The sequence below is a fragment of the Myotis yumanensis genome, unplaced genomic scaffold, assembly GCF_028538775.1.
Source record: "Myotis yumanensis isolate MYYU_CA2020_CCGP unplaced genomic scaffold, mMyoYum1.0.hap1 SCAF_10, whole genome shotgun sequence".
In the NCBI taxonomy this organism is placed as follows: Eukaryota; Metazoa; Chordata; class Mammalia; order Chiroptera; family Vespertilionidae; genus Myotis; species Myotis yumanensis.
The window spans coordinates 18,429,740-18,456,862 of NW_027223761.1; the positions used below are offsets into that span (position 1 = coordinate 18,429,740).

Consider the following 27,123-nt stretch of genomic DNA (forward strand, 5'->3'; position numbering starts at 1 on the left):
GATATGAGAAGTATTCATATAATAGTTCAGACACTGGGTTAGCACTAACTTCTCTGAGAACCAATGTCCTTATTTTGGCAAAATAAGCCATTTTATGTTACAGCAATCAGCACATATGGTAAAGTGTAATAATTTCAAACTGCAATATACCTCTTGCAGAATCTAGCAAAGAGATTTATAGGCAGTGAAATTCACTTTTACTCTATTCAAATTATAAAGTGCTCTGGTTTAAATGCATATATATTTGAACTTATTGGAAGATTATTGCTCCAATTAATAAGAAACCCAAAATGCCATTTAGGACTTTATAAAAGTCATGTAATTTTGTGAATCCTGACTACTACCTATAGTTTACTTGGATTAAATAAAAAAATATTTTGATAAATAGCTATATACACAAACAATAAAACATGCATGGGGGCACCTAGGACTAGAACAGAAAAATTTGACATGTGTAAACAGTAATTTTTCTTCAGTTTTCCGACACTAATTCAAACTTAATCACAGATCACAGAAGAACTGCGAGAGACTAATATAGTATTACTAGAGGCCCGGTGCACAAACATTTGTGCACTCGGTGGCAGGGTCCCTCAACCCGGCCTGTGCCCTCTCGCAGTCTGGGACCCCTCTGGGGATGACCACCTGCTGGCTTAGGCCCAATCCCCGGGGGCAATCAGACATCCCTCTGGCATCCCGGCAGCCCTCAGGGGATGTCCACTTGCCAGCAGGGAGCAGGCCTAAGCTGCAGTCGGACATGCTTAGAGCTGCTGAGGAGGCAGGAGAGGCTCCCACCACCACTGCCACCACCACCGCTGTACTGGCAGCCATCAGCCTGGCTTGTGGCTGAGCAGAGCTCCCCCATGTGGGAGCACACTGACCACCAGGGGGCAGCTCCTGCATTGAGCATCTGCCCCCTAGTGGTCAGTGTGTGTCATAGTGACCAGTCATTCCCAGTCTTTCTACTGTTAGGGTCAGTTTGCATATTACCCTTTTACTATATAGGATAGAGGCCTGGTGCACAGGTGGGGGCTGGCTGGTTTGCCCTGAAGAGTGTCCCGGATCAGGGTGGGGGTCCTGCTTGGGTGCCTGGCCAGCCTGGGTGAGGGGCTGATGGCTGTTTGCAGCTGGTCACACCCCCTTTAGGGTGGGGGTCCCCACTGGGGTGCCTGGCCAGTCTGGGTGAGGGGCTGAGGGCAGTTTTCAGGCTGGCCTGCAACTGAAGCTCCCGGCCTCTCCTTTTTTTCTTTTCTTTTTTTTATTCTGGGATTTATTTACCTTCTAGAATTGAAACTCTGTTGCCTTTACTGGCGCTCCCAGCTCTGAGGCCACAGCTGGCTGAAAGCAGGTATCTGGGGTTTATTTAGCTTCTATAATTGAAACTTTGTTGCTTTTGGAGCTGTTGCTTTCGGAGCTTAGAGCAGGCCGCAGCAGGCGGGGAACCTTGGCTTCCTCCATCACTGGAGCAAGCAAGCCTCCTGCTCACTTCAGCTGCGTGGCTGCCAGATGCCATCTTTGTTGGCAGTTAATTTGCATATCTCGCTGATTAGCCAATGGGAAGCATAGTGGAGGTACGGTTAATTACCCTTTTTGTCTTTTAGTAGATAGGATAGATCACTAAGGATCTCAGCCATATTCAGCACATACACCCTTTAAAAAAAAAAAAGAACAATGCTGAGAAGAATATCAATTGAGAATTGAGTAGGGCAGTTGCAATAGGAAGATAAGGTTTAAACAGTGAGGGAGCTTTGGAAGATATAAGTTCTTTATATATTTTGAGTATTAACCCCTTGTAGTTGCCTTCTTGTTTATTTGGTGTTTTATTTTGCTGTGCAGACACTTTTTTTTTTTACTTTAATATGGTCCCCTTCATTTACTTTTGCCTTACTTTCTTTGCCTTTGGGGTCAAATTCATAAAACCTCTTCAAAGACCAAGTTTAGTACCTATGGTGTCTTCAATGTAATTTATTGCTTCAGGACTTTGATCCGTTTCAATGTAGTACACCACATTAACAAAATAAAATGTAAAAATCACATATCATATTAAGAGATGCAGAAAAAGCATTTGACAAGATACAACATCCATTTATGATTAAAACACTCAATGGAATGAGTATAGAAAGAAGTTAACTCAACATAATAAAGGCCATATATGACAAACCCTCAGCTACTATTATACTCAGTGGTGAAAAGCTAAGAGCTTTTCCTGTAAAATCAGGAACAAGACAAGGATGTCCGCTCTCCCCACTCTTATTCAACATACTACTGGGAGTTCTAGTCACAGCAATCAGACAAGAGAAAGAAATAAAAGGCATCCAAATTCGGAATGAAGAAGTAAAATTGTAACTTTTGCACATGACATGATTCTTTATATATAAAACCCTAAAGACTCCACCAAAAACTATTAGAAATAATAAACAATTACAGTATAAAATTTCAGGATACAAATTCAATGTACAAAAATTCATTTCATTCCTATATTCTAACAACAAAATTTCAGAAAAAAAGAGAATAAATCCTTTTGCAATTATAGCAAAAAGAATAAAATACTTAGGAATTTAAAAAATGATGTGAAGGACCTATACACAAACCTATGGACAGTTATATATGGTCTCAAGACAAGACCCTCAGCAACTCAAATTTTGATCTTTATCTCTGCCAGATCTTTAATATTGTATTACATATAATGTTACCATTATCTGTACACAGTTCCATCTCAGCTGTCCATAATTCCTGTTCATGTATTCATATCTTATCTCCTCTATTAAATACGTAAGGAGTTTCACTGTATCTCTCATACCACTCACCAGTATAGTACAATAACATTTAAATAAGTATAATAATTATATTAAATTATTATTAACTAGAGGCCCAGTGCACAAAAATTTGTGCACTCGGGAGGGTCCCTCAGCCCGGCCTATGCCCTGTCGCAGTCTGGGACCCCTCAGGGAATGAGCACCTGCTGGCTTAGGCTCGCTCCCCAGGGGATTGGGCCTAAGCTGGTAGTCAGACATTCCTCTGGCAGCCCAGTAGCACTCAGGGAATGTCCACTTGCCAGTGGGAAGCAGGTCCAGCTGCAGTCGGACATCCTTAGCATTGCTGAGGAGGCAGGAGAGGCTTCCACCACCACCACTGTACTGGCAGCCATTAGCCTGGCTTGTGGCTGAGCAGAGCTCCCCCTGTGGGAGCTCACTGACCACCAGGGGGCATCTCCTGCATTGAGCGTCTGCCCCCTGGTGGTCAGAGTGTGTCATAGTGACCAGTAATTCCCGGTCGCTCTGTTGTTAGAGTCAGTTTGCATATTACCCTTTTATTATATAGGATAGAGGCCTGGTGCATGGGTGGGGGCCGGCTGGTTTGCCCTGAAGGGTGTCCCGGATCAGAGTGGGGGTCCCCGCTGGGGTGCCTGGCCAGCCTGGGTAAGGGGCTGAGGGCTGTTTTCAGTCTGGCCACACCCCCTTCAGGGAGGGAGGTCCTGCTGGGGTGCATGGCCAGCTTGGGTGAGTGGCTGATGGCTGTTTGCAGACTGGCCAAGCCCCGCAGCGGGGACCTTACCCCATGAGGGTGTGGCCAGCCTGGGTGAGGGGCTGATGGCTGTTTTCAGGCTGGCCACAGCCCCTTCAGGGTGGGGTTCCTCCTGGGGTGCCTGGCCAGCCTGGATGAGGGGCTGATGGCTGTTTGCAGGCTGGCCAAGCCCCCCAGCAGGGACTCTCACCCCATGAGGGTATGGCCATCCTGGGTGAGGGGTTGATGGCTGTTTGCAGGCTGGCCACAGCCCCCAGCCACCCAAGCTCCCAGTGGAGGCTGGCTGGAAGCAGGTATCTGGGATTAATTTAGCTTCTATAATTGAAACTTTGTTGCCTTTTGAGGAGGCCACAGCTGGCCAGGGCAGGTGGGAAGCTTGGCTTCCTTCATCGCCAGGGCAACCAAGCCTCCTGCTTGCTCCAGCTCAGTGGTTGCCAGCCGCCATCTTGGTTGGGTTAATTTGCATATAGTTGCTCTGATTGGCTGGTGGGCGTGGCTTGGGCATAGCAAAGGTATGGTCAATTAGCATCTTTGTCTTTTATTAGTGTAGATTCTATCATAGTTTATACTTTCAGATTATTTCATTATGTACATGGTTAGAGGATTTTGACACACATAAACAGGTTAATTTCCCAGGAAGACGAAACTGGATTTTAGAGAATTTCTCACTCCAGGTTAGCAACCTATGCACATAGTTATTTAGTATAAGTTAGGTCTATATTTTGTGTCATTAAATTTCTTTTTTAGTCTTGCTCTAATTTTTTTGCACTAAAATGTCATTTTATACCAGAGACCAAAGGGCATTCATGCAATCATTTTTATCATATTGTTAATTGTTCCAGAATCACTCCCCTGTTTATTATGGAAAAAACACATAAAAATAACCTTACTACGTTTTCTGTCCCAGAAGAGAATTAGTGTTTTCTTCTTGGAATATCCCCATGGACTTCCAGAAGAGCTTGGGAACCTGGTATAAGAATCCAAGTGCTTAGCATTCATAGCATAGCTTAATTGAGTGAGCAGTTCATTTCCACAGGTAAGAGGAAAGGCATTTCATCACTTAAAAAATATCAGATATTATAATCTTGAATCTCAAATTAGGTTATGTGCTTTAATATTTAAATCTGAGATAGAAATTTCTAGTTAACTTAGAGTTGAATTAAGAATTGAATGAGAGAATTCCAGGGTAAAAGCAGGGATAATAAGAAAGATAACATATTTAGGTATGTAAATAAATTAGTAAATTAGAAATTTGACTTAATTCCTTTGATGAAAGATAACAGAATAAAAGTAGTAGAAATAAGAGACTATATTTCAAATTTAGGAAAATTATTAAATGAAGAGAAAATTAACTACTAGTCATCCATTGAGTATGTATCATACTGAAATCATAATTCTTTTTCTCATAAAAGGATATAAACAAATTTTAAATTTATTTTACTTGGTAGCTAATTGATCTCTAGAAGCTACTTCAATATGTTTGTTTATTTTTTTCAACTATATTATGGCCTACTTAAACTTGTGGCTTTGCAAAAAAATTCAGATGCACGAAGATGGTATTTTGTGTTGCTTCTAGTGGGTAGCATTTCCAAATTTACAGCATATCACAATGAGTGTGTGATATGGGCAAGTGAAAAGAGCTTAGTTTCGAGAGAGAGCACCCTGGACTTTAATCCTTGCTCTTACAGTGACCTTGATCAAGTTACAGATCACGGTGGTTCTCTGTTTTCCATCTATAAAAGAGGGCTGAATTACTTTGCAGGTCGCTATGTAAGTTACATAAGATAATTTACACAAAATTTGCAACACTGAGTAGCTATTTAACAACACCTGGCAGCTGCCCTTAGGACTTTCCTCCCTTTCAAGCTTAGTGTTTGCATTACTGTTCTCAGGAATGTATGGTGCTTTCTGTTTTCTGACTGTGTGAGGGTTTAGGGACACATGTGACTTTAGAGTTCCAAAATGATCACGTTTTGTTAAATATTGAAATCTAATAGTTTCTTCCTAACGTCTATTTCTCAAATTGAAATTAGTTAGAAGTAACACAATCAGTTCTAATGTCCTTAAATGTGAGTCAACGGGAATGTCTGTTTAAAGAGCATCTTCAATGAAGAAGATGAACCCCATATATTTCATCTATCATTCCTCCAGCTCCCTACAGTGAAGTAGATAATTGCTCAAATGGGACATAATTTGAATTAAAATATACCTTCCTTCATAAACCACCTTTTTTAACTTAAGGTAAAATCAGAGAAATCAAGAGCTATTAGAAAGTTATCACGGTCAAAATTATCAGAAGAATTTAAGCAAAGCTATTATTATTTTACTGTTATGCCCAGAGTCAAAAGGCAATGACAGAAATGTATTCTTAAGTTTATTTTTTAAGGTTCATGATACCTTAGAATATTGGGATTCCCTGGGTTTAATCTCATGGGAAAGGCATTTAAATATATCTTAAGTGTATATAACAAACATATAACTATAAGAAGAGTACTTAGCTTCTGGTTCGGTGCTCATTTATTACTCAATGCTTTGAGAAAATCTGATATTACAATCCCCTAATCATATTTTGTAGTTAAATAAAATTTTGAAGTCATATATCATATAGATGTATCCTTCACATATAATTAAAATGCTTTAATAAACATTTTAATGCATCCCATGTATAAACACTCTGAAATCACACCATGTTCATGTTGTTCAATAAGATATTCCTGAAATTTTGGTTAATCTAAGTTATTCTTTGGTTTGGAAAGATAAAGTTAAGTTTTCAAGATTACACAGTCATAGATGCTAAATCTGAGATATTAATACAGGATTTTTAGAGTACAAATATAATGTTTTTAATTTTCCACTATTAAATTATGTCAGACACATCAATTGAGTAAAAGTTAGAACTACAATGTTGCTGAAATTTCTCCTGTATATAACAGTCAATGTGCAGTTTGTAATGAATACCTTTAGTACACTACATATTGGTATATTTTTCTAAAGTTGCTTGCATATTTTTTTTCACTGTGCTTCTTCTAATCTGCCTAATTCTTCTTTTGTCCATGAATCCATTTCATAAGTATTTTTTAAATATATATATAACCCATGGATGAGAGAGAGAGTATGGAGGGACAGAGAGAGAGAATGAGAAAATTTTAAAACAGAAATAAATGTGTTGTGATGCCCCCAAAATACATTAATGCATATTTATAATATCAATTGGTTATTTTATGTTATTTTATTAGCCTAACTATTCAAACTAAACTGAAAATTATTATAAGACATTTGTGTGTGTGTTCTTAAGGCTACTCTGAGTTGCTTGTATTTATACACAAGTTGAAACTTAATGCAATTATATATTTTTTACTCTATAATTCTCTAATTATTCAAATGAGCATTTTATTGTGGGGGTTGGTCACCCCACATTTGAAAAGCTATTTATTGTCTTTGTTTAAAAAGTCTTCCACATAGATCTGGGAAGACCTTACTGGGAAAATAAAGACATGTAGTTTTCTTCTTCTAAGAATAATTTTAATAATTTTAGTAGATTTTTCTCATTTCTTCTTGATGTAGGAACATCTCAATATGACAAACAAATAGTGTGTTTCATGTCACAAATATAAATCCTTAGTATGTCCCCGGCCTTGTACACTGCAGATTTTTCACTCCTTTAGCCTGTGACACACTGAAGGAAGAACAAGAATTGCAGTCCTGGCCTTAGCCGGTTTGGCTCAGTGGATAGAGTGTTGGCCTGGGTTCAGTTTGGTTTGGGGGCACATACCCAGGTTACGGGCTCAATCAGAAAGCAGCCAATCAATGATTCTCTCTCATCATTGATGTTTCTATCTCTCTCTCCCTCTCTGAAATCAATAAAAATATATATTTTTTTTTAAAAAAAGAATTACAGTCCTGAAATCTGGCTCCTAAATATGGTGGATGCAATTTTTCATTTTGTTTAAATCAGGAAGACTTTGAGTCTAGATACAGGTGACTCTTCAACTTTTTAAAAAATATATACTTTTCTTTTATTTACATTTCACTAAATAAGAAACAGTCTGGAGTCATAGGGAAATATACCAAAAATAAAACACCACTTGGAGGCTTATATCATAATTTTAATCTTTTAGCAATAGCATCTAGAAATTATATAATCTATTATTGTGTAATTTTTCTTTTATAATAATTTTAATGACTCCTTTAGAAACTATAATATATTAAAGAAATGGCCACTATTTATTTTTGATGTACTTAAGTCTTAAAAATATGCCCAAGGATTTTGTAAGGATAAATAGAAAAACAATCTTACATTGGCATTAAATTAAATTTGGAATATTATTAACAGTATAATAAAATCTGTAGGACTAAATGGACAGCTTGGTGATAGAAATATCAAAAAAGAAAACTAAAAAAACAAAACAAAAAAAACCAAACAACAACACAAAACAAAACCAATGTCTTTTTAAAAAAATATATTTTATTGATTTTTTACAGAGTGGAAGGGAGAGAGATAGAGAGTTAGAAACATCTATCAGCTGCCTCCTGCACATCTCCCACTGGGGATGTGCCCGCAACCCAGGTACATGCCCCCAACCAGAATCGAACCCGGGACCTTTCAGTCCGCAGGCCGACGTTCTATCCACTGAGCCAAACCGGTTTCAGCACAAAACCAATGTCTTATGATTTGCATACAAGGTGAATCCACCTCCAGAAATATATCTGCTTTTGTTCACCAGTGTTCTAGAAGTGCTAACGGAAAGGGATACTAGCCAAAAGGACGATATACATGATTTGGTTGGAAAAAGTTAACACCATACAATAAGTTGAAAGGTAAGTCTAACTTAGCCCACTTTCTAGTCATCAGGGAACAATTTAAAAACAAATATCTTTTACATTGTTTTTCTCATTTAAATACAATTCTTGCTTTTCCACAATCCTGTGATATCTGTGGTTGCTTTCATTTTAACAATTGTAAACATTAAGGAAGGGCATTTCATAAACACTGTAGAAAATCTAGAATTAGTATTCAGATGTATACTTTCTATTATAGTATTTTGGGACCAAAATTTCAATATTTACTCATCTTTGTAGATTTAAGATGATGAGATATGAAACTAGATGGGAGTAAATTGAACAGAACATAAATTGAAAATTAAACCACATAAATTGATGTATTTTTTAACATGACACATTTAGCCAACCATCTAATAAAAATTCTTTAATTTAACAGGATAATGCATTCATTGGCTCCAGCTTGTTCATCACTGCCTATTCCCTCCAAGGGATTTCAATATGCCCTTCTAAGAAATAAGTAAGAGGATATAATAGGGCGGATTCTATTTTCAAAAATGTTGCTTTAAAAACTGTAAATAAAAATGAAAATGGCACAGTTGACATCAGATTTAGATTTATATAGCATTCAGATGAAAAATGTGACTGAAGTCACCATGTTTATATTGATGGGCTTCACAAATAATTTTGAGGTACAAGTTTTCCTGTTTTTACTATTTCTAGAAATCTATCTCTTTACTCTCATAGGAAATTTGGGAATGGTTCTATTGGTCACTAGGGATTCTCGGCTCCACAACCCCATGTATTATTTTATTAGTGTATTATCATTCTTGGATGCTTGTTATTCTTCAGTTGTCACCCCAAAGATGTTGGTCAATTTCCTGAAAGAAAATAAAGCCATTTCTTATCTTGGCTGTGTAGCACAAATGTTTCTCTTTGTTACTTTTGGGACCACAGAATGCTTCCTCTTGGCTGCAATGGCATATGACCGCTATGTAGCAATCTATGACCCTCTCCTGTATTCTGTCAGCATGTCACCCAGAGTCTATGTGTCACTCATCTTTGCTTCCTATGTTGGTGGCGTTTTGCATGCTTCCATACACACAGTGGCCACCTTTAGCCTATCCTTCTGCGCGTCCAATGAAATTAGACATGTCTTTTGTGACATCCCTCCTCTCCTTGCCATTTCTTGTTCTGACACACACACAAACCAGCTTCTACTCTTCTATTTTGTGGGCTCTATTGAGATAGTCACCATCCTGATTGTCCTGGTCTCCTATGGTTTTATTCTGTTGGCCATTCTGAGGATGCATTCTGCTGAAGGGAGGAGAAAAGTCTTCTCTACATGTGGTTCTCACCTAACTGGAGTGTCAATTTACCATGGAACCATCCTCTTCATGTATGTGAGACCGAGTTCCAGCTATGCTTTGGACCATGACATGATAGTATCAACATTCTACACCATCGTGATTCCCATGCTGAATCCCATCATCTACAGTTTGAGGAACAAAGATGTGAAAGAGGCAATGAAAAGAGTGTTTGGGAAAAATGGGGTATGAATACAGTATATTTTGACACCAGCCATTAAACTGAAACAAATTAAGTTATGTTTATTGTCTCAATATCAAAATAATAATTTATTTTTGTTTTAGTGTAGACCTTTTTATATAAAGAACATAGTCACACCTCCACCTGTACTGTTTCCACACATGCAGGAAAACTGTCATCCATTTGCTTCCTCCTTAATTAATTCTCAGGTAAACACACACACACATTTATAATTATACTAGAGGCCCGGTGCACGAAATTCAAGGACTGGGGCAGGGAGGACCTCTCAGCCTGGCCTCTGCCCTCTCGCAGTCTGGGACCTCTTGGGGGATGTCCACCTGTCAGTTTTCTTCTGACTACTTTTAAGATGTTCTCTACCTTTGTTTTTTTGTGTGTTTTTTTTGTAGTTTCCCTCTAATGTACCCAGGTATTAATTTTTTTTCTCCTCACAGCCCTCAGAGTCCGGGACCCCTTGGGGGATGTCCAACTGCCAGCTTAGGGACAGACCTAAAGTGGCAGTTGGACATCCTCTCATAGTCTGGGACCCTTCAGGGGCTGTAGCAGTGCGCCAAGCAGCAGGTGGCCAGGGAGAAGCCCAAACCCAGGCTGGGCACCATGCCACTCATGCTCATCCCAGCCTGCTGTGCCTGCTGCTGCTGCTCAGTAGTGCTGCTGCAGAGTCATAAGAGGCTCCCACTGCTGCAGCTGTGCTTTCCAGCCATGAACCTGGCTTCTGGCTGAGCGGCACTCCCACTAACCACCAGGCGGCAGTTCCTGCATTGAGCGTCTGTCCTCTGATTGTCAGTGCGCATCATAGTGACTGGTTGTTCCACCATAACGGTCTCTTAGGCTTTTATGTATATGTATATATATATATAGATATTTGTTATTATATATACTCATTAGTGACCTGGTGCATGAAATTCATGCATTGGGGGGGGGGTGTCTTTCAGCCCGGCCTACACCCTCTCCAATGTGGGAATTTTTGCACCAGGCCTCTAGTATATAATATATAAATACATAATATATTCTATATACTATGTTATCAAAATTAGATGGTTAGGGATTTGACCTAAACTGGCAGTCAGACATCCCTCTCGCAATCCAGGACCTCTGACTCCTAACCACTCACCTGCCTGCCAGCCTGATCACCCCTAACCACTCTGTCTGCCAGCCTGATCACCCCCAACTACCCTCTCCGCCAACCTCATGGCCCCCAACTGCCCTCCCCGGCTGGCCTAATGGCCCCCAACTGCCCTCCCCTGCTGGTATCTCAGTCTAATTAGCATATTACCCTTTTATTAGTATAGACTAGAGGCCCGGTGTACAAAAATTTGTGCACTCGGGGGGGAGGGGGGTCCCTCAGCCCGGCCTGTGCCTTCTCGCAGTCTGGGACCCCTCGAGAGATAACGATCTGCTGGCTTAGGCCTGCTCCTGGGTGGCAGAGGGCAGGCCCAATCCCTAGGTGCAGCCCCTGGTCGGGCTAGAGCAGGGTTGATTGGGGAGTTGGGGTGCCGCCCCCTGTCACACTCAAGGCAGGGTCGATGGAGAGGTTGTGGCGCCACCCCCTGTCACGCAGAGAGCAGGGCCAATCAGGGGGTTGGGGCGCTGCCCCCTGTCACTCACAGAGCAGGGCCCATAAGGGGGGTTGGGGCTCCATACCCTGTCATGCACAGAGCAGGGCCGATCAGGGGGTTGGGGAGCTCCCCCCTGTCACGCACAGAGCAGGGCCGATAGGGAGGTTGTGGCTCTACCCCATCACACACAGAGCAGGGCCCATGGGGGAGGTGGGTGTTTGGGTCACCGCACCCTGTCAGACACAGAACAGGGCTGATCAGGGGGTTGGGGCGCCGCACCCTGTCACACACAGAGCCGCAGGGCGATCAGGGGTTGGGGAGCTCCCCCCTATCAGGCACAGAGCAGGGCTGATCAGGGGGCTGGGGCTCCTTCCCCTGTCATGAACAGAGCAGGGCAGAGAGGGAGGTTGCAGCCTCGCCACCTGTCACACACAGAGCCGCAGGGCGATCAGGGGGTTTGGGCGCTGCCCCTGTCATGCTGATCCCGGTGCCGGGAGGCCTTGCAGCTCCGTTGATCCCGGTGCTGGGAGGCATATTACCCTTTTACTATATAGGACAGAGGCCTGATGCACGGGTGGGGGCCGGCTGGTTTGCCCTGAAGGGTGTCCTGGATCACGGTGGGGGTCCCCACTGGGGTGCCTAGCCAGCCTGGACGAGAGGATGATGGCTGTTTGCAGCTGGTCACACTCCCTTCAAGGTGGGGGTCCCCACTGGGGTGCCTGGCCAGTCTGGGTGAGGGGCTGAGGGCTGTTTTCAGGCTGGCGGGTGACTGAAGCTCCCAACCGCTCCTTTTTTTCTTTTTTTTTTATTCTGGGCCAACTTTAGCTCTGAGGCTTGGCTCCAGCTATGAGACCTCCACTGCTGAAAGCAGGTATCTGGTTTGTTTGGGTTCTATAATCGAAACACTTTTTCAACTCCAGCTCTGAGATCCCAGCTAGCTGAAAGCAGGTTTCTGGGGGTTTGTTTAGCTTCTATATTTGTAACAATGTTTCAAACTGCAAGCTCAGAGGCCGGCAGCAGCAGGCAGGAATGTTGGCTTCCTCCGTCACTGAAGCAAGCAAGCCTCATGTTTGCTCTAAGCTGCCTGGCTGCCGGCTGCCATCTTGGCTGGCAGTTAATTTGCATATTGCCCTGATTAGCCAATGGGAAGGGTAGCGGAGGTACGGCTAATTACCATGCTTCTCTTTTATTAGTGTAGATACTGATAGTGATTGTATTAGTTGTCAGGGCTGCCATAGCAAAGCACCACAGACTAATGACTTAAATATCAGAAATTTATTTTTTGCTGTTCTAGAATCCAGGAATCTTAGAATGAGTGAAATTAAAAGTATAATAGTAACTGATAATATAAAGCAGTTTATTGGGGTTGCAGAGCAACTAGAACTCTCATCCATTCCAGGTAGGATTGCAGATGGTGCAGCCACTTTAGCAAAGAATCTCACAGTTTCTTATGACATGAAACATACTAGTACAATTACCATATGACTTCATGATCTGATTCTGCCACTTACCCAAGAAAAATGAAAACATAGATGAATGCAAAGATATGGGTTCCAATTTTTATAGTGCCTATATTCACTGTATTTCCAAACTGAAAGCAATCCAAATGCCCATCAAAGATAGAATAACTAACTGTGTTGCATCCATAAAATGAAATACCACTCAGCAATTTAATAGGAATAATACCATTGACATATTCAAGTACATGGATGAATCTCAAATATCTTGCGCCCATTGGAAGAAGGCAAATTCAAAAGGTGACAGACAATGTGATTCTACTGCTATCACATTCTGCAAAATGCAAAATTCAAAAAATGGAGAACACATCTTTGGTTGCCAGATAGACTACATACTGGTATAATGGGACATTTTAGAATGATGAAAATGTTATATAATTTGATTATAGTTATACAATTCTATGTGTTTTACAACATTCATATAACTGGCAGCTATAAATAGTGGGGTTTTATTAATTTATTAATTTATATTAAAACTGCAGACTGGTGCAGCCACTATGGAAGACAGTAAGTATGGAGCTTCCTCAAAAGTTAAAAATGGAACTCCCATTTTACCCAATGATCCCACTTCTAGGAATATATCCCAAGAAAACAGAAACACCAATCAGAAAGGATATATGCACCCCTATGTTCATAGCAGCACAATTTACCATAGCTAAGATCTGGAAACAGCCTAAGTGCCCATCAGCAGATGAATGGATTAGAAAACCGTGGTACATCTACACGATGGAATCCTATGCTGCTGTAAAAAAGAAGGAACTTTTACCATTTGCAACAGCATGGATGGAACTGGAGAGCATTATGCTAAGTGAAATAAGCCAGTCAATGAAAGAAAAATACCACATGTTCTCACTCATCTATGGATAATTAAGACCATTATAAACTAACTTCAAAAACTAGGTATTACATAAATTAATTTCTGCTTTATAATAGGGATTTCCTTTGTAGGGGAGATATGACTAGAAAAAAGTATAAGGGAAGCATCTGGGTACTGTCAATATTTTACTTCTTAGTCTTAGTTTTATTTATAGGATTATGGTCAGATTGTGGAATTTTATCAAGCTGTATACTTCATACAAGTACTTTTCTGTATATATTTTTTCTTCATTAAAAATTAAAGGATGAATCAAAGCCTTATTTTGTTGTACATTTTCTAGTAAACTTAATACCCCTCGATATTTAAATGTTCTTTAAATGTCTTATCTTCTTATTGATTATCTTATTATTAGGAAAGTTTACAAGTTTTTGCTACATGTCATTTTGTATTGGTATGAATATTAGCTGTGGAGAGTTGCTGGAAAGGTAGAATAAAGCAATGTGCATAAAAGTCTATTTCTGCTGCATGTGCTCAATACGTGGCTGTTATTATTTTTCTCCTCCTTTGCCAACTTAGTGTTTCAATGTTGAGGCAAGGATATTTTTAAATTTTGTACCTTCTATTAAAACTGTATTTTTAGAACTGGAATGTTTTGGAAATTTTGAATATTATAGTTTATGATTTTTCTCAGTTTCTCTCAAACTCTTAACTTTCCGGTTACCGGAGGGAAGGAGGGGAGGGACATAGTAAATGGTAAAGTGGGCCAAATATATGGAGACAGAAGATGATTTGACTTTGGGTGGTAAGCACACAATGTTTCATGCATCATAGAATTGTACACTTGAAGCCTATAAAATCTTATTAACCAATGTCACCCCAATAAATTTAATTAAAACATAAAAGCAAATACAATAAGTATAGATGCAAAGCACACTTAACATCACTATTATCAGGAAAATACAAATCATCATTTGTAAATTATAAAGTATCATTATAATCAGAGGACTGATTATTTAATAAATATCAACACGTAGTAAATTATTCTACAACCATTTACTTTTTGTTATTGAGCAAATCATCATGTTGCTATTCTGAACCAGAAGATAATTGGGGCATGTTCCCCTTGGGGCAACTCTTGTATTTTTCGTCAACAGTTGAGTAAGCAGATATAAATAATCTAAATTAATCATACCTGTAGTGTACTTAAACCTGCTTTTCTTGTTACACAGGTAAGAAGAGAAAATGTCAGATATTTACAAAATATTTTATGAGGTGGGACCTAAAATGTTAAGATCAAATATTATGAAGTCCCCAGTATTAAACCCTTTAGTTGCTGCCTATCACATCGGTAAATAAATATAACAAAAAAAATATAAACTATTGATTTTAGGTTTGTAGAATTAAGATTTTTTTCAAATCAAGTGTATGCTTTTATTTTTGTCATTGAAGAAGAACAATCAGATTAAACAAGAACATACAGAAAATTCATCAGTAGAAAGCAAGAAAACTTTTGGCCAAATCAACTATTTTGCTCTAATGAGTAAACAATCAATTATCCTTTATTTTGCTAGCTTTGTGATATAGAAGCCACTTAAAGTTCATGCTATTTCATAATGTTTCTCTAATCTAATGCTCAAACTTTATCTAAATAAATATCAAGAACCAGGTTTTATTTCAGTGGGAGTGGTAAGTGGGGAGGTCAGTTACAGAATGAGGCCATGGTATTATAGGGAACTGTAAAATTGTGAAAAGTGCATGCATTCTGAAGGAGACCTAGGATTGAACCTTGGCGCTGGTTCTTATTAGCTGTGGAGAGTTGCTGGAAAGGTAAAATAAAGCAATATGCATAAAAGTCTATTTCTGCTGCATGTGCTCAATACATGGCTGTTACTATTTTTCTCTTCCTTTGCCAACTTAGTGTTTCAATGTTGAGGCGAAGATATTTTTAAATTTTGTACTTTCTATTAAAACTGTATTTTTAGAACTGGTTTTGCAATGATTTTAAAAGGTGATGGAGTGTTATTAAATTCTTCAAGAATCATAGACATTTTCTTGTTATGTCCAAGTTATTTCAATATGGACTCAGCTTTAACCAGTATAAATTTTATTTTGGCATCTAGTAGAAATATCTGATTCAAGTAAAATTTCACTGAATTGTTTAACATTGTAGTCTCACTATCTGACCCAAGTAAATTAAGCCCACAGTAATGTAGCAAATGGAATCGTGGTGAGCTCTGTGTGGCAGAGGGAAAAAATCATAACTATGATAGAATAATGTTTCAGTATGTATTAGTAATCACAAAACAAAATTTAAATGTAGCTAAAGAATGAAATATCTGGCTTCAGGCTCTGGTCACATATATTTTTAAATGATTAGTTGCACTTGTTTTTTTCAACCAATATTTGCTAATATTTTAAAAATAAATACATCTGATAAAAAAGTTCAATTATATAGTCATCTTAAATTTGTAACCCAAAATTGACATATTTAAAGGAAATTGCTTTATATATTTATTGCTTTATATATTAAATTAGTCTGCATGGCTATATACTATTATGTCTGGTTGGTCATTCAAACATATTATTATTTTAAAAAAGACCAAACTAAGAAGGAAAATTCTAATCTTACACATGGCATTTAATCATGAACCTGGGCAATAAACACATACTTTCAGATCTAAATCTTATGTTATTTGTCTTCAACAGGTATGTCATTGAATTGATGTCAAGAATTGAATTGAAGCTGATCTTTTTCTTGTGAATCTTGTTCACATTTAAAAAAAATAGATTTCATCAAAATTCGTATTTATTTTTTAATTTGAATTAATTCAATTGTGGCCCATCATCCTTAAAAAAATCTTAATTTGTTCTTATAGATACACTCAAAAAGATCTAATAGTGTTAGAAAAGTTTTAGAGATTAGCTCATAAAATGTTCACGGCTACTCTAGAACCAACCTGATTCAGTACATTCTCTATTGAACAGAATTGTCAAGATTCAACTTTATTAACACAGTTTGTCTTTTAATATTCATTCTAATATTAATGAATAAATATTAATGCTTTCATTCTACAGGTGAGTAGATTATAGCAAATCACTTTATACCATTACTGAAAGGTATAGAATTCTGAAATTCTATTCCAATGCTCCATACACTGATATATTATTTTATGTGGGTCTATGTCAAAAGAAAATTGTTTTTTTAACCAATCACTTGGTGTCTTAATGTGATTTAATAGAAAAACAGCTAATAGAATGCAGTTGTAAATTAATGAGTTGTCCTGATGGTTTTATAAATGATATGAATTCACCAAGTGAGTGGGCACCCATCATTTTCATTTGATTTTACAGGGAGTGGCATGGACACTTGACCCACTGTCTTGTCACTGTCTGTGACCTGCAACTGGGAAATTTTATATTGCCAAAAAATAAATTCGAGGATATTTATTGAGTCAGAATCCTTTTTATTCTTTTTGTAGTAAACAAATTGTAATTTTACAAATATCTTTAAGTTTTTTTTCCATGAGATTTCAACATGAAGAATGTCACTGAAGTTACAATGTTTGTATTGAAGGGTTTCACAAACAATCTTGAACTGCAAATTATCTTATTCTTCCTGTTTCTAGCAATTTACCTGTTTACTCTGGTGGGAAATTTAGGGCTTCTTGCATTGGTCATTGGGGATTCCCGGCTCCACAACCCCATGTACTATTTTCTGAGTGTGTTATCATCTGTGGATGCCTGCTTTTCCTCAGTAATTACACCAAATATGTTAGTAGATTTCCTGTCAAAGAATAAAGTCATTTCATTCCTTGGATGTGCAACGCAGATGTTTCTAGCTGTTACTTTTGGGACCACAGAATGCTTCCTCTTGGCTGCAATGGCATATGACCGCTATGTAGCAATCTATGACCCTCTCCTGTATTCTGTCAGCATGTCACCCAGAGTCTATGTGTCACTCATCATTGCTTCCTATGTTGGTGGCGTTTTGCATGCTTCCATTCACACAGTGGCCACCTTTAGCCTATCCTTCTGCGCGTCCAATGAAATTAGACATGTCTTTTGTGACATCCCTCCTCTCCTTGCCATTTCTTGTTCTGACACACACACAAACCAGCTTCTACTCTTCTGCTTTGTGGGCTCTATTGAGATAGTCACCATCCTGATTGTCCTGGTCTCCTATGGTTTTATTCTGTTGGCCATTCTGAGGATGCATTCTGCTGAAGGGAGGAGAAAAGTCTTCTCTACATGTGGCTCTCACCTTACTGGAGTGTCAATTTACCATGGAACCATCCTCTTCATGTATGTGAGACCGAGTTCCAGCTATGCTTTGGACCATGACATGATAGTGTCAGTTTTTTACACCATCGTGATTCCCATGCTGAATCCCATCATCTACAGTTTGAGAAACAAAGATGTGAAAGAGGCAATGAAACGAGTGTTTGGGAAAAAGGGGTTTATCAAAAAAGTGTTTTTACAGTAAAAACTAAATTAAAAAGTTGAGAGTGATGTTCTGTGCCTCAATATAAAAAAAAATACGATTAACATTTCTTTAGTCTATTAATGTATTTGTGTTTCTCTGGATATTTTAAAATAAAGATCATAGTCAACCCTCTACCTCTGATGTCTTTACATGTAAAAAAGTTATTATCAACTTGATTCTTGATACATTCTTACTGACATATATATATATAGACATATATGTATGTGGATCCTTATACTGATTGATATAACACAAATGCACATACACACAGACTTATATGTATGTAAACATTACTTTAGAATGTTGTATATTGTTTCTTTTTATCTCCATGTAATATATAGGATATAACAGTTGCAAGTATAAATAATATTATAACAATTTTATCTGACTAACTTGATCACATACAGCCTAATCAATAACAAAGCCACAGCTCACATTAAGCCAGATTGCTTTCCATGAAGCCATTGGTATCTAACTCCAGTTCAAAGCATTCTGCTCCATCCTTAGGTTCATGCAATGGTAGCAAGATCATCATAGCCTATGTTCCTGGGACCACAGAAAATGTGTTCAAATTCCTAGTGCCATTACTATGCTGTTGTGAAGGTGCATTTCTCTCCATTTTTTTTTTAAGCCAGAGCATGGATATCAAACCCATCTTCAATATCATACAAAAAACAAAGTCTATGTATTAACATTTATTATGATCATACTTAAATTCAAGAATGACAAAAGAAAGCACAATTCAGAGAAAGGTACACTGGCTGGCAAATCCTTCTTTATAGGATTACCGATAGGCCTGGTTCTGACTCAATACTTAGCTCTCTTTGTCTTTGACCTCTGCCCCTTTGAAATGTCCTTGCACATGCCACCATTGGTCAGTGTCCCGGCTCAGGAACCAACATACAGAAGAGAGCCTCTCCTATGCTCATGTTTAGCCTAGCTTCCAGCAGACCTCATTTCACTGCAAATGTATGTCTACACACAAAAAAAAGTTGTAATGTTCTCCCTTCTTTCCCTTTCAAAAATATTTACATTACATTTCAATTATTATTTTATTAAATCTTTTTTCCTTGTTTTATTTTATTTCATTCTATATTATTATTTTTAATTTATCTTTATTGTTGAAAGTATTACAGTTGTCCCCCTTTTTAGTCTCACTGACCCTTACAAGCCCACCCCTCCCCCTGCTCCAGGCCTTAACCAAACTATTGTCTGTGCATATAAATTCTTTGGTTAATCTCTTTCCACCCACCCACCTATGCCTTCCCTCACCTGTTCCATGTTTCTATGTCTCTGGATCTATTTTGTTCATTAGATTCCACACCTGAGTGACATCACGCAACACTTGTCTTTCTCTGACTGGCTTAGTTTGCCTAGCATGTTACTTTCCAGGTCCCTCCATACTGTCATAAAGGGTAAGAGCGCCTTCTTTTTTACTGCTACATAGTATTCCATGGTATAATTGTACCACAGTTTTTTTTTTATTCACTCACCTACTGACGGGCACCTGCCTACGTTCATAATGTCCTTGTTTTTTAATTCAACAAGATAATCTCCTTAGAATTAGAGTCCAACCTAAGAATATTTTATAAATTGGGTTTATTATGTTTATATAACATCTCAACAATTATGCACAACATCTCTTACTGTCATATATTCCTACCACAGTGCCTCTGCATTTATCTTATCTACTTTAAAAGGCTCACCCCACCATGAATCCTTCCTTAAAATGTCAAACTAAACCATGATCACTGATATTCATTATCTTTACATATCCAAACAAAGCAAATGAGAACAAAGACTGTCTCTCTCTCTCTCTCTCTCTCTCTCTCTCTCTCTCATTTAGCATTGAAGGAATCTTCAAAAACAGCTAAAATCACAATGATGGATAAATTTTATCCTTTAAAATTTTAAATGTCTGAATGAAAAAAATGATCACAAACATAGCAAAAGAACTAGCCATGGACAAGAGAAAATAGATGAGTTATGCATCTGTTAAATTAAATAATAGGCTAAAATTGCATAGAACTATGGGCCAAGAATTCACATGGACAATTCTCAAAAGCAACCTTTAGGCCAGTGATGGCGAACCTTTTGAGCTTGGCGTGTCAGCATTTTGAAAAACCCTAACTCAACTCTGGTCTGTGTCACAAATAGAAATTTTTTGATATTTGCAACCATAGTAAAACAAAGACTTATATTTTTGATATTTATTTTATATATTTAAATGCCACTTAACAAAGAAAAATCAACCAAAAAAATGAGTTTGCATGTCACCTCTGACACGCTTGTCATAGGTTCACCGTCACTGCTTTAGGCTAATAAATACAATTAACATTGATAATGATCTAGAAAATGTGAATGTAAAATGATATAACATTGGCAAAAATTGAAAAGTTTGAGACTATCTGTGAGTAAACTTTATTATTGTTTGTTACAGAGAAGATTTAGAAGCAATTGAAATGCCCATCTACTCTATGAAAACAAATCCAAAACAATGAAGATTACTAAATCTCAAAATATGATGGTTAAGGAATATATATACCAAGCACAGAATGATGTAAACATTTTAAATCCACTTATATAAATTTAATAATCCAATTATTTGAATTTTAAAACCACATAACTAGCAATTATATATTGCTAGAGGCCCGCTGCATGAAATTCTTGCAAGAGCAGGCCTTTCTTCCCCCGGCTGCCAGCACTGGCTTCCCTCTGGTACCTGGGACTCAGGTTTCACTCTGGCCACTGGCTTCATTTGGAATCACATCCCGAATGACATCCTGTCTAATTAGCATATTATGCATTAATTATTATAGATAATATATATGCATTATACATACATATTTACAATGTATATATACTACATATACATACATAATATGTACATGTAGGTATAAAAATGTGTCCAAGAACATTAGAGTAAATGCATTTTTTTTAAAAAAAAGAATATGGGTCCTAACTGGTTTGGCTCAGTGGATAGAGCTTCGACCTGTGGACTCAAGGGTCCCAGGTTCAAATCCGGTCAAGGGCGGCATGTACCTTGGTTGCGGGCACATCCCCAGTAGGGAGTGTGCAGGAGGCAACTGAATCGATGTTTCTCTCTCATCGATTTTTCTAACTCTCTATCCCTCTCCCTTCCTCTCTGTAAAAAATCAATAAAAAAATATTTTTTTAAGAAGAATATGGGTAAAGAATAAGTATACTAAGTGGAATAAGCTAGTCACAGAAGGACAAATACTGCATAACATCATTTATATGAGGTATATAAAATAGTTAAACACATAAAAGCAAAGAGTAGAATGGTAGTTGTCAGGGACTGGGTTAAGGGGAAAATGGTTATTGCTATTCAATAAGTATAAAATTTTAGCTGAGAAAAATGGTTACATTCTAGAGACACAATATGCAACACTGTGCCTATAGTTAGTATCACTGTGTTGTATACTTAAACTTTGTTAAGAAGTTATATCTCCTGTTAAGTGTCTTTACCACAATAAAATTAAATAAAAGCATTTGGAAAACAGAAAAAAAGTTGAAATAGTTAATAGTTGTTTTCTCTAGATGGGTGGAGGGAATGGGAATGAGAGAGGTTGAATCAATGGAAATTTAGCTTGTATGTAATTATGTATTGCTTTAAAATAATGAACCTTATAAGAAAACTATTTTATGATGTGAGTGATAAAAATATGGTATTTCTACTGTCATTTTTCTGCATATTTATGTGTGTGTGAATGTAGACTTGTGTGTGGGTTTCTTACAAATATGTTGAAAAGTGAAATCTTGTGCATCACAAGGGCCAGCAACACTTCCCAAATATAGGGGGGCAATTTAAAACAAAGAATGGAATCATTGCATGTGATTGTCATTTCATATCATTATCTAGGAGAGTCCCTAAGCTATCTCCACAATTTTCATTCTTTGGGTGAAATTTTTGCATGGAGACTTAGATTACTGAGCATTTAATTTGTCTTTCCAGGGGGGAATTAGAACTTTGGGAATTCTGGTTCTCATGTTTAGGGACTGGGACTACATACAAATATATTTTAGTATGAAGGTGTTCAGGGACTAAAACTCTTTGACATGCTTCCTGTATCAACCTTAGGAGGAGGTCTCAGCAGATCTTTGTGTACAGGTAGGTTAAAGCAAATACTTATTACTAATTCTGGATGTGAGGACCAAGCATCTTGAGAGTTGCGTAATTCAAATCAGATCCCAGGACCAAAATGTTATCTGCTCTGTTCTCTTTTCTCAGCTCCGCCCACTGATTGCTAAGTGGAAGTGATGGTGGTATGACTTAAAAAATAGTGTCCAGCATTCCCACTGGTAAATTGGACTGCTTGAGCATTTCGACAAAATAATGAATAGTCATTATGGGGAGTATATTTCACCTTAATCCAAAAAGGAATGTTGTTTTGTTTTGTTTTGTTTTTACCATAGAACTGGCAGAATTGATGGATGTTTTAGAGCAGCGCTTCTCAACCTGTGGGTCGCGCCCCCTTTGGGGGTCGAACGACCCTTTCACAGGGGTCGCCTAAGACCATCGGAAAACACATATATAATTACATATTGTTTTTGTGATTAATCACTATGCTTTAATTATGTTCAATTTGTAACAATGAAATTGGGGGTCATCACAACATGAGGAACTGTATTAAAGGGTCGCAGCATTAGGAAGGTTGAGAACCACTGTTTTAGAGGGTATTCTACACCAAATAGAACACTTCTCAAGTGTCTATAAGATCTATGTCTTCAAGAAAGACCTACAAAATTACTTACCATCAAGAAAAACAACTTGTTCTCCCCTTCCTTCTTTTGACATTGCTTGGGGTGATAAACCTTAGGTTGAAAAGATTCCCTGATGTCAACAATTAGTTGCTGATGGAACGCTGTGTGTTTTCCTCTGAGATAATATACTAAATAAACTAAATAAGCTTGATGTGTAGCATCATATCAGGATGCAGTGTTCGCTCCTAACACAACCTATCTCTAAATAAATTTAAGACATACTCTACAGTTAGAATATGTATCTCAATTAAACATAGAGTAGAGTAATCTCAATGAAACATAGTCTTGAAATCATATCAGAAGCTGTTTAAAAATTAATTTGCCCTATCATGTATTATTAAAATTATAAGATAAAATGATTAAAAATAGGTACATTGTAAAATTTGTATTTGCTGAGAATGTATTATCTTGGTAGGCCTATAAACTACTTATATTCAAAAACAAATGAGAAAAAATTATTTGTAAAAAATTAAAATTGTTCTTTTAGAGAACAATGCTAAATGAGACAAAGTTCTGAAGAAACAAGAAAAACAGACTGTTCTAGAGAAACTTTATTTCAGTGACATATACTAACTGAAATAAAAAGCAACCCTAGCTTTGCCTTCAGTTATACTGCAGTTGAAGAGGAAATACATAATAGGTAAGGATATAATAATATACCCCCCTTTTCAAAAGCTACTTGTACAAATTCATGGTAGATAGTCAATAATTGCTATTGTTGATTCTCTATTTTGTTCTTGTTAAGGATGAGTTTATTTAGTATATTATCTCAGAGGAAAACACACAGAGTTGCTTGATGTGTAGCAAAAAAAAAAAAAAAGGAATATTTTCATCAATGAGTATTGCCACGGTGGTTTCCATCAAAAGCTTAACTATGCAGTTCTTTTTAGTTGAAGTGCAACACCATCAGATTAGCTCAGTAGACACATATCTGATGTACAGAACTAAGCATCTTCAAATGAAAACAAACAAACACCACTGTTTTAAAAGAATCGGGTTGTGGGAGAGCACAGCCTGACTTGTTTATTAAACATGTAGCTGGATATCCTGTGTCCCAGTTTCTTGAATATGCAGAATTATAATCCACTTGCTATTTCTATGTTAACTATAAAGCCCTCAGTAAGTTTGAATGGGGTACCAGAGCTGAAATAATAAACCAGATTATTTCAAAACATGCTAGTAATATAAACAACTGGTACCAATTATTTTGCATTCATTGTTACCAGAAGCTATGCCAACTAACCGATACATGTGCATTATCTCATTTAATTCACACAATACAAAAATAGAAACACCGAAAAAAAATCACAGCTAGTAATTAGTGAACTAAAAAGAAACTAGCCAACCAACCTATCAACTAAGCCAACAAAACATACAAAAGAAACCATAAAAGCATTTCATTAACCAATATCTTGTATAAACTATGTTTGATTCACTTAATCTCATAAACCTCATTGTTCTGTCAGACTTTGAAATAATTAAATCTATTTTTTAGGACTTTCCTGCAGAATAATGAGACCAACTATTTCAAAATGCCTCACACAGCTCTGGGCACAGAGTGGGCGCACAATCAATAACATTAGCATTGTCCCGCATTCACTTTCTATCCAATTAAAACATAATGTTCAAACTTTAACAAATGAAAACTATAAGTAATAACTTAAAAAAATCAAAACAGGCTTTAAACAATTTAAAGGAAGGAGGCATAAGCTGGAAAGAGAAGGAAAGGCTGCCAGAACAAAACAATAGAGAAAAATCTCAACAATTAGAAGTTAGATCGATAGGACAGGACTGGCTTATTTGGTAAAAGAAAGAAAATATGATTAAATGAAGTGGAAACAGTTTCTGAGTGATACTAAGGAACAGTTTTGAGGTGTGGTCTGTGGAGAGCTGAAACAGAATAGTGTGGTGGAAATTAATAAGGAAAATCCCAGTATACTGACTATTTCCTATTGAAATATTGAAATTCCCAAGGATAATGATGGCAAGATATAGGCTGAAGAGAAGGCCTATGGCAGCTAAGGAAAAAATAACTGGAAGTCCTTCTGGGTCATCTGTTTCTTATAGGTAACTCTGTTCTATCATTGGAAACATAAACACACTCACACTCAGAGGCATGTGTGTACAAGTAAATATATACATGCATATATATATATACATATATATTCATGCAATTGTAAATGTTAATATAATTAATATATACATATATGAATACATATAATAATATAATAAATTGTGTGTATCCATCCAATACAAACTATATTCAGGAGAGACTAAAAATAAATTAGCAGCTTATTCAAACAGTTTTAAGATCCTGAAACTGGTCTCTGGAGATTGTATTTTTGAATTTTAAGGTCTGAACAAAAATAAACTGATCAATATACGCATGGTATATCATAGAATTGTACACGCAAAACATATAATTCAATTAACCAATGTCACTCCAATATAGTTAATAAAAATAAGTTTTAAAAATAATTCAAGAGCAATGAAGAACAATAAAAATAAACTAATTTTACATGAAACATTTAACAATATGGCATTGAAAAGAGAAAAGTTTGTTGTCTATTAATTTCTTTTCATTTTCCTCATTAATTGATGAAGGCAACAAAATCAATGGCTCCTGGGAATCTCTCGCAGGTGACCGAATTCATTCTCATGGGCATCTCACAAGATCCGGAGCTGCAGATTCCACTCTTCTTTGTATTCCTGGTCACCTATGGGCTGACCTTGGCTGGGAACCTGAGCATCATCACTCTCACCAGTGTTGACTCTCGACTTCAGACCCCCATGTACTTTTTCCTCCGGCACTTGGCTATCGTCAATCTTGGCAACTCTACTGTCATTGCCCCTAAAATGCTGGTTAATTTCTTGGTTTCAAAGAAAAGTATATCCTACTATGGATGTGCAGTGCAAATGGGTGGCTTCATAGGTTTTACTGCTGCTGAGATTTTAATGCTGGCCGCGATGGCCTATGACCGCTACGTGGCTATTTGTAGCCCCCTGCTCTACATGGTGATCGTGTCTCCACAGATCTGCCGTTTGCTGGTGTCCCTTGCCTACTTCTTCAGTCTGACCACAGCACTGACTGTCTCTTCCTGTGTGTTCTCTTTGTCCTATTGCTCTTCCAATGTAATCAACCATTTTTACTGTGACAATATCCCTTTGTTAGAATTGTCGTGTTCTGATACCTATATTCCAGAAACAGCTGTGTTTACCTTTTCAGGAATTAATTTGATTTTCTCTATGATTGCTGTTTTAATATCCTACTTTAACATCATCCTTGCCATCTTGAGGATACGTTCCTCAGAGGGGCGACAAAAAGCCTTCTCCACTTGTGCTTCTCACATGATGGTTGTCACTATCTTCTATGGGACCCTTCTCTTCATGTATTTGCAACCAAGGACCAACCACTCATTAGATACTGATAAAATGGCCTCAGTCTTCTACACCCTCATGATACCAATGCTGAACCCCCTTATTTACAGCCTAAGGAACAAGGATGTGAAGGAGGCATTGAAGAGATTCTGGGATAACCCATGTCAGTCATTCAAACTAATGTAAATTTAAAATAACAACTATCTTCATTTATGGGTTTTCTTTTGCTTCTGAAAAAAAAAGAAACAATAGTTTAAAATTCTATTGATTTCAATGGGAGAAATCTTTATCCTTTTTACCCAACCTCAAATACCCAATTGTCCCTTTAGAAAAGTGCATTAATTGACCAAAGAAAGCACCAGTGACATAAGTAATAAACAATAATAAGATAAACACATTTTAAAACAAAGTCAAAGTTATTAAAAGGTTTTTATAGTTTCTAAACAAGGATGATAAAATCTAATGGCTGGTGGTGAAGGCATGCATGATTCATTTCTTGCAAAGTGGTTGAGTGAGATCATCTTCCTTGCCAAGATACTTTTGTTCAGCTAGTAAAAGTTGTGTTATTTTTTGTAACATTTTGTCCATCAATTTCTCAACCTTTTGGACCCACTTTTATCTTGAGCTTAAAATATATTTATGTCACAGAGGGGGGGAAAAATGAACCTTAAGAGGAAAATAAAAACTAAACCAAAAAAATGCTTAGTCATGAAAAGA

The 27,123-nt window shown here is 37.5% G+C and overlaps 3 protein-coding genes across 4 annotated transcripts; all 3 read left to right on the forward strand.

Moving 5' to 3' along the window:
- The first annotated feature begins 115 nt into the window (after positions 1 to 115).
- LOC139017910 (olfactory receptor 5T9-like) lies at positions 116 to 9,860 on the forward strand. 2 transcript variants are annotated; one of them, XM_070426525.1, is made up of 2 exons: positions 116 to 125; positions 8,917 to 9,860. In XM_070426525.1, the coding sequence occupies exons 1-2, from the start codon at positions 116 to 118 to the stop codon at positions 9,858 to 9,860; spliced, it is 954 nt and encodes a 317-aa protein (XP_070282626.1). The 2 variants fall into 2 exon arrangements, with proteins under 2 accessions (XP_070282626.1, XP_070282625.1); XM_070426524.1 differs by lacking the exon at positions 116 to 125 and having other exon boundaries at positions 8,886 to 9,860.
- Positions 9,861 to 17,251: 7,391 nt separating this feature from the next.
- LOC139017704 (olfactory receptor 5T2-like) lies at positions 17,252 to 18,243 on the forward strand. Its single transcript, XM_070426308.1, has one exon. The coding sequence runs from the start codon at positions 17,296 to 17,298 to the stop codon at positions 18,241 to 18,243; it is 948 nt and encodes a 315-aa protein (XP_070282409.1). The 5' UTR covers positions 17,252 to 17,295.
- A 7,401-nt stretch (positions 18,244 to 25,644) lies between these two features.
- LOC139017911 (olfactory receptor 8J2-like) lies at positions 25,645 to 26,592 on the forward strand. Its single transcript, XM_070426526.1, has one exon. It carries the CDS (start codon positions 25,645 to 25,647, stop codon positions 26,590 to 26,592), a length of 948 nt encoding a protein of 315 aa, XP_070282627.1.
- The last annotated feature ends 531 nt before the right edge of the window (positions 26,593 to 27,123 follow it).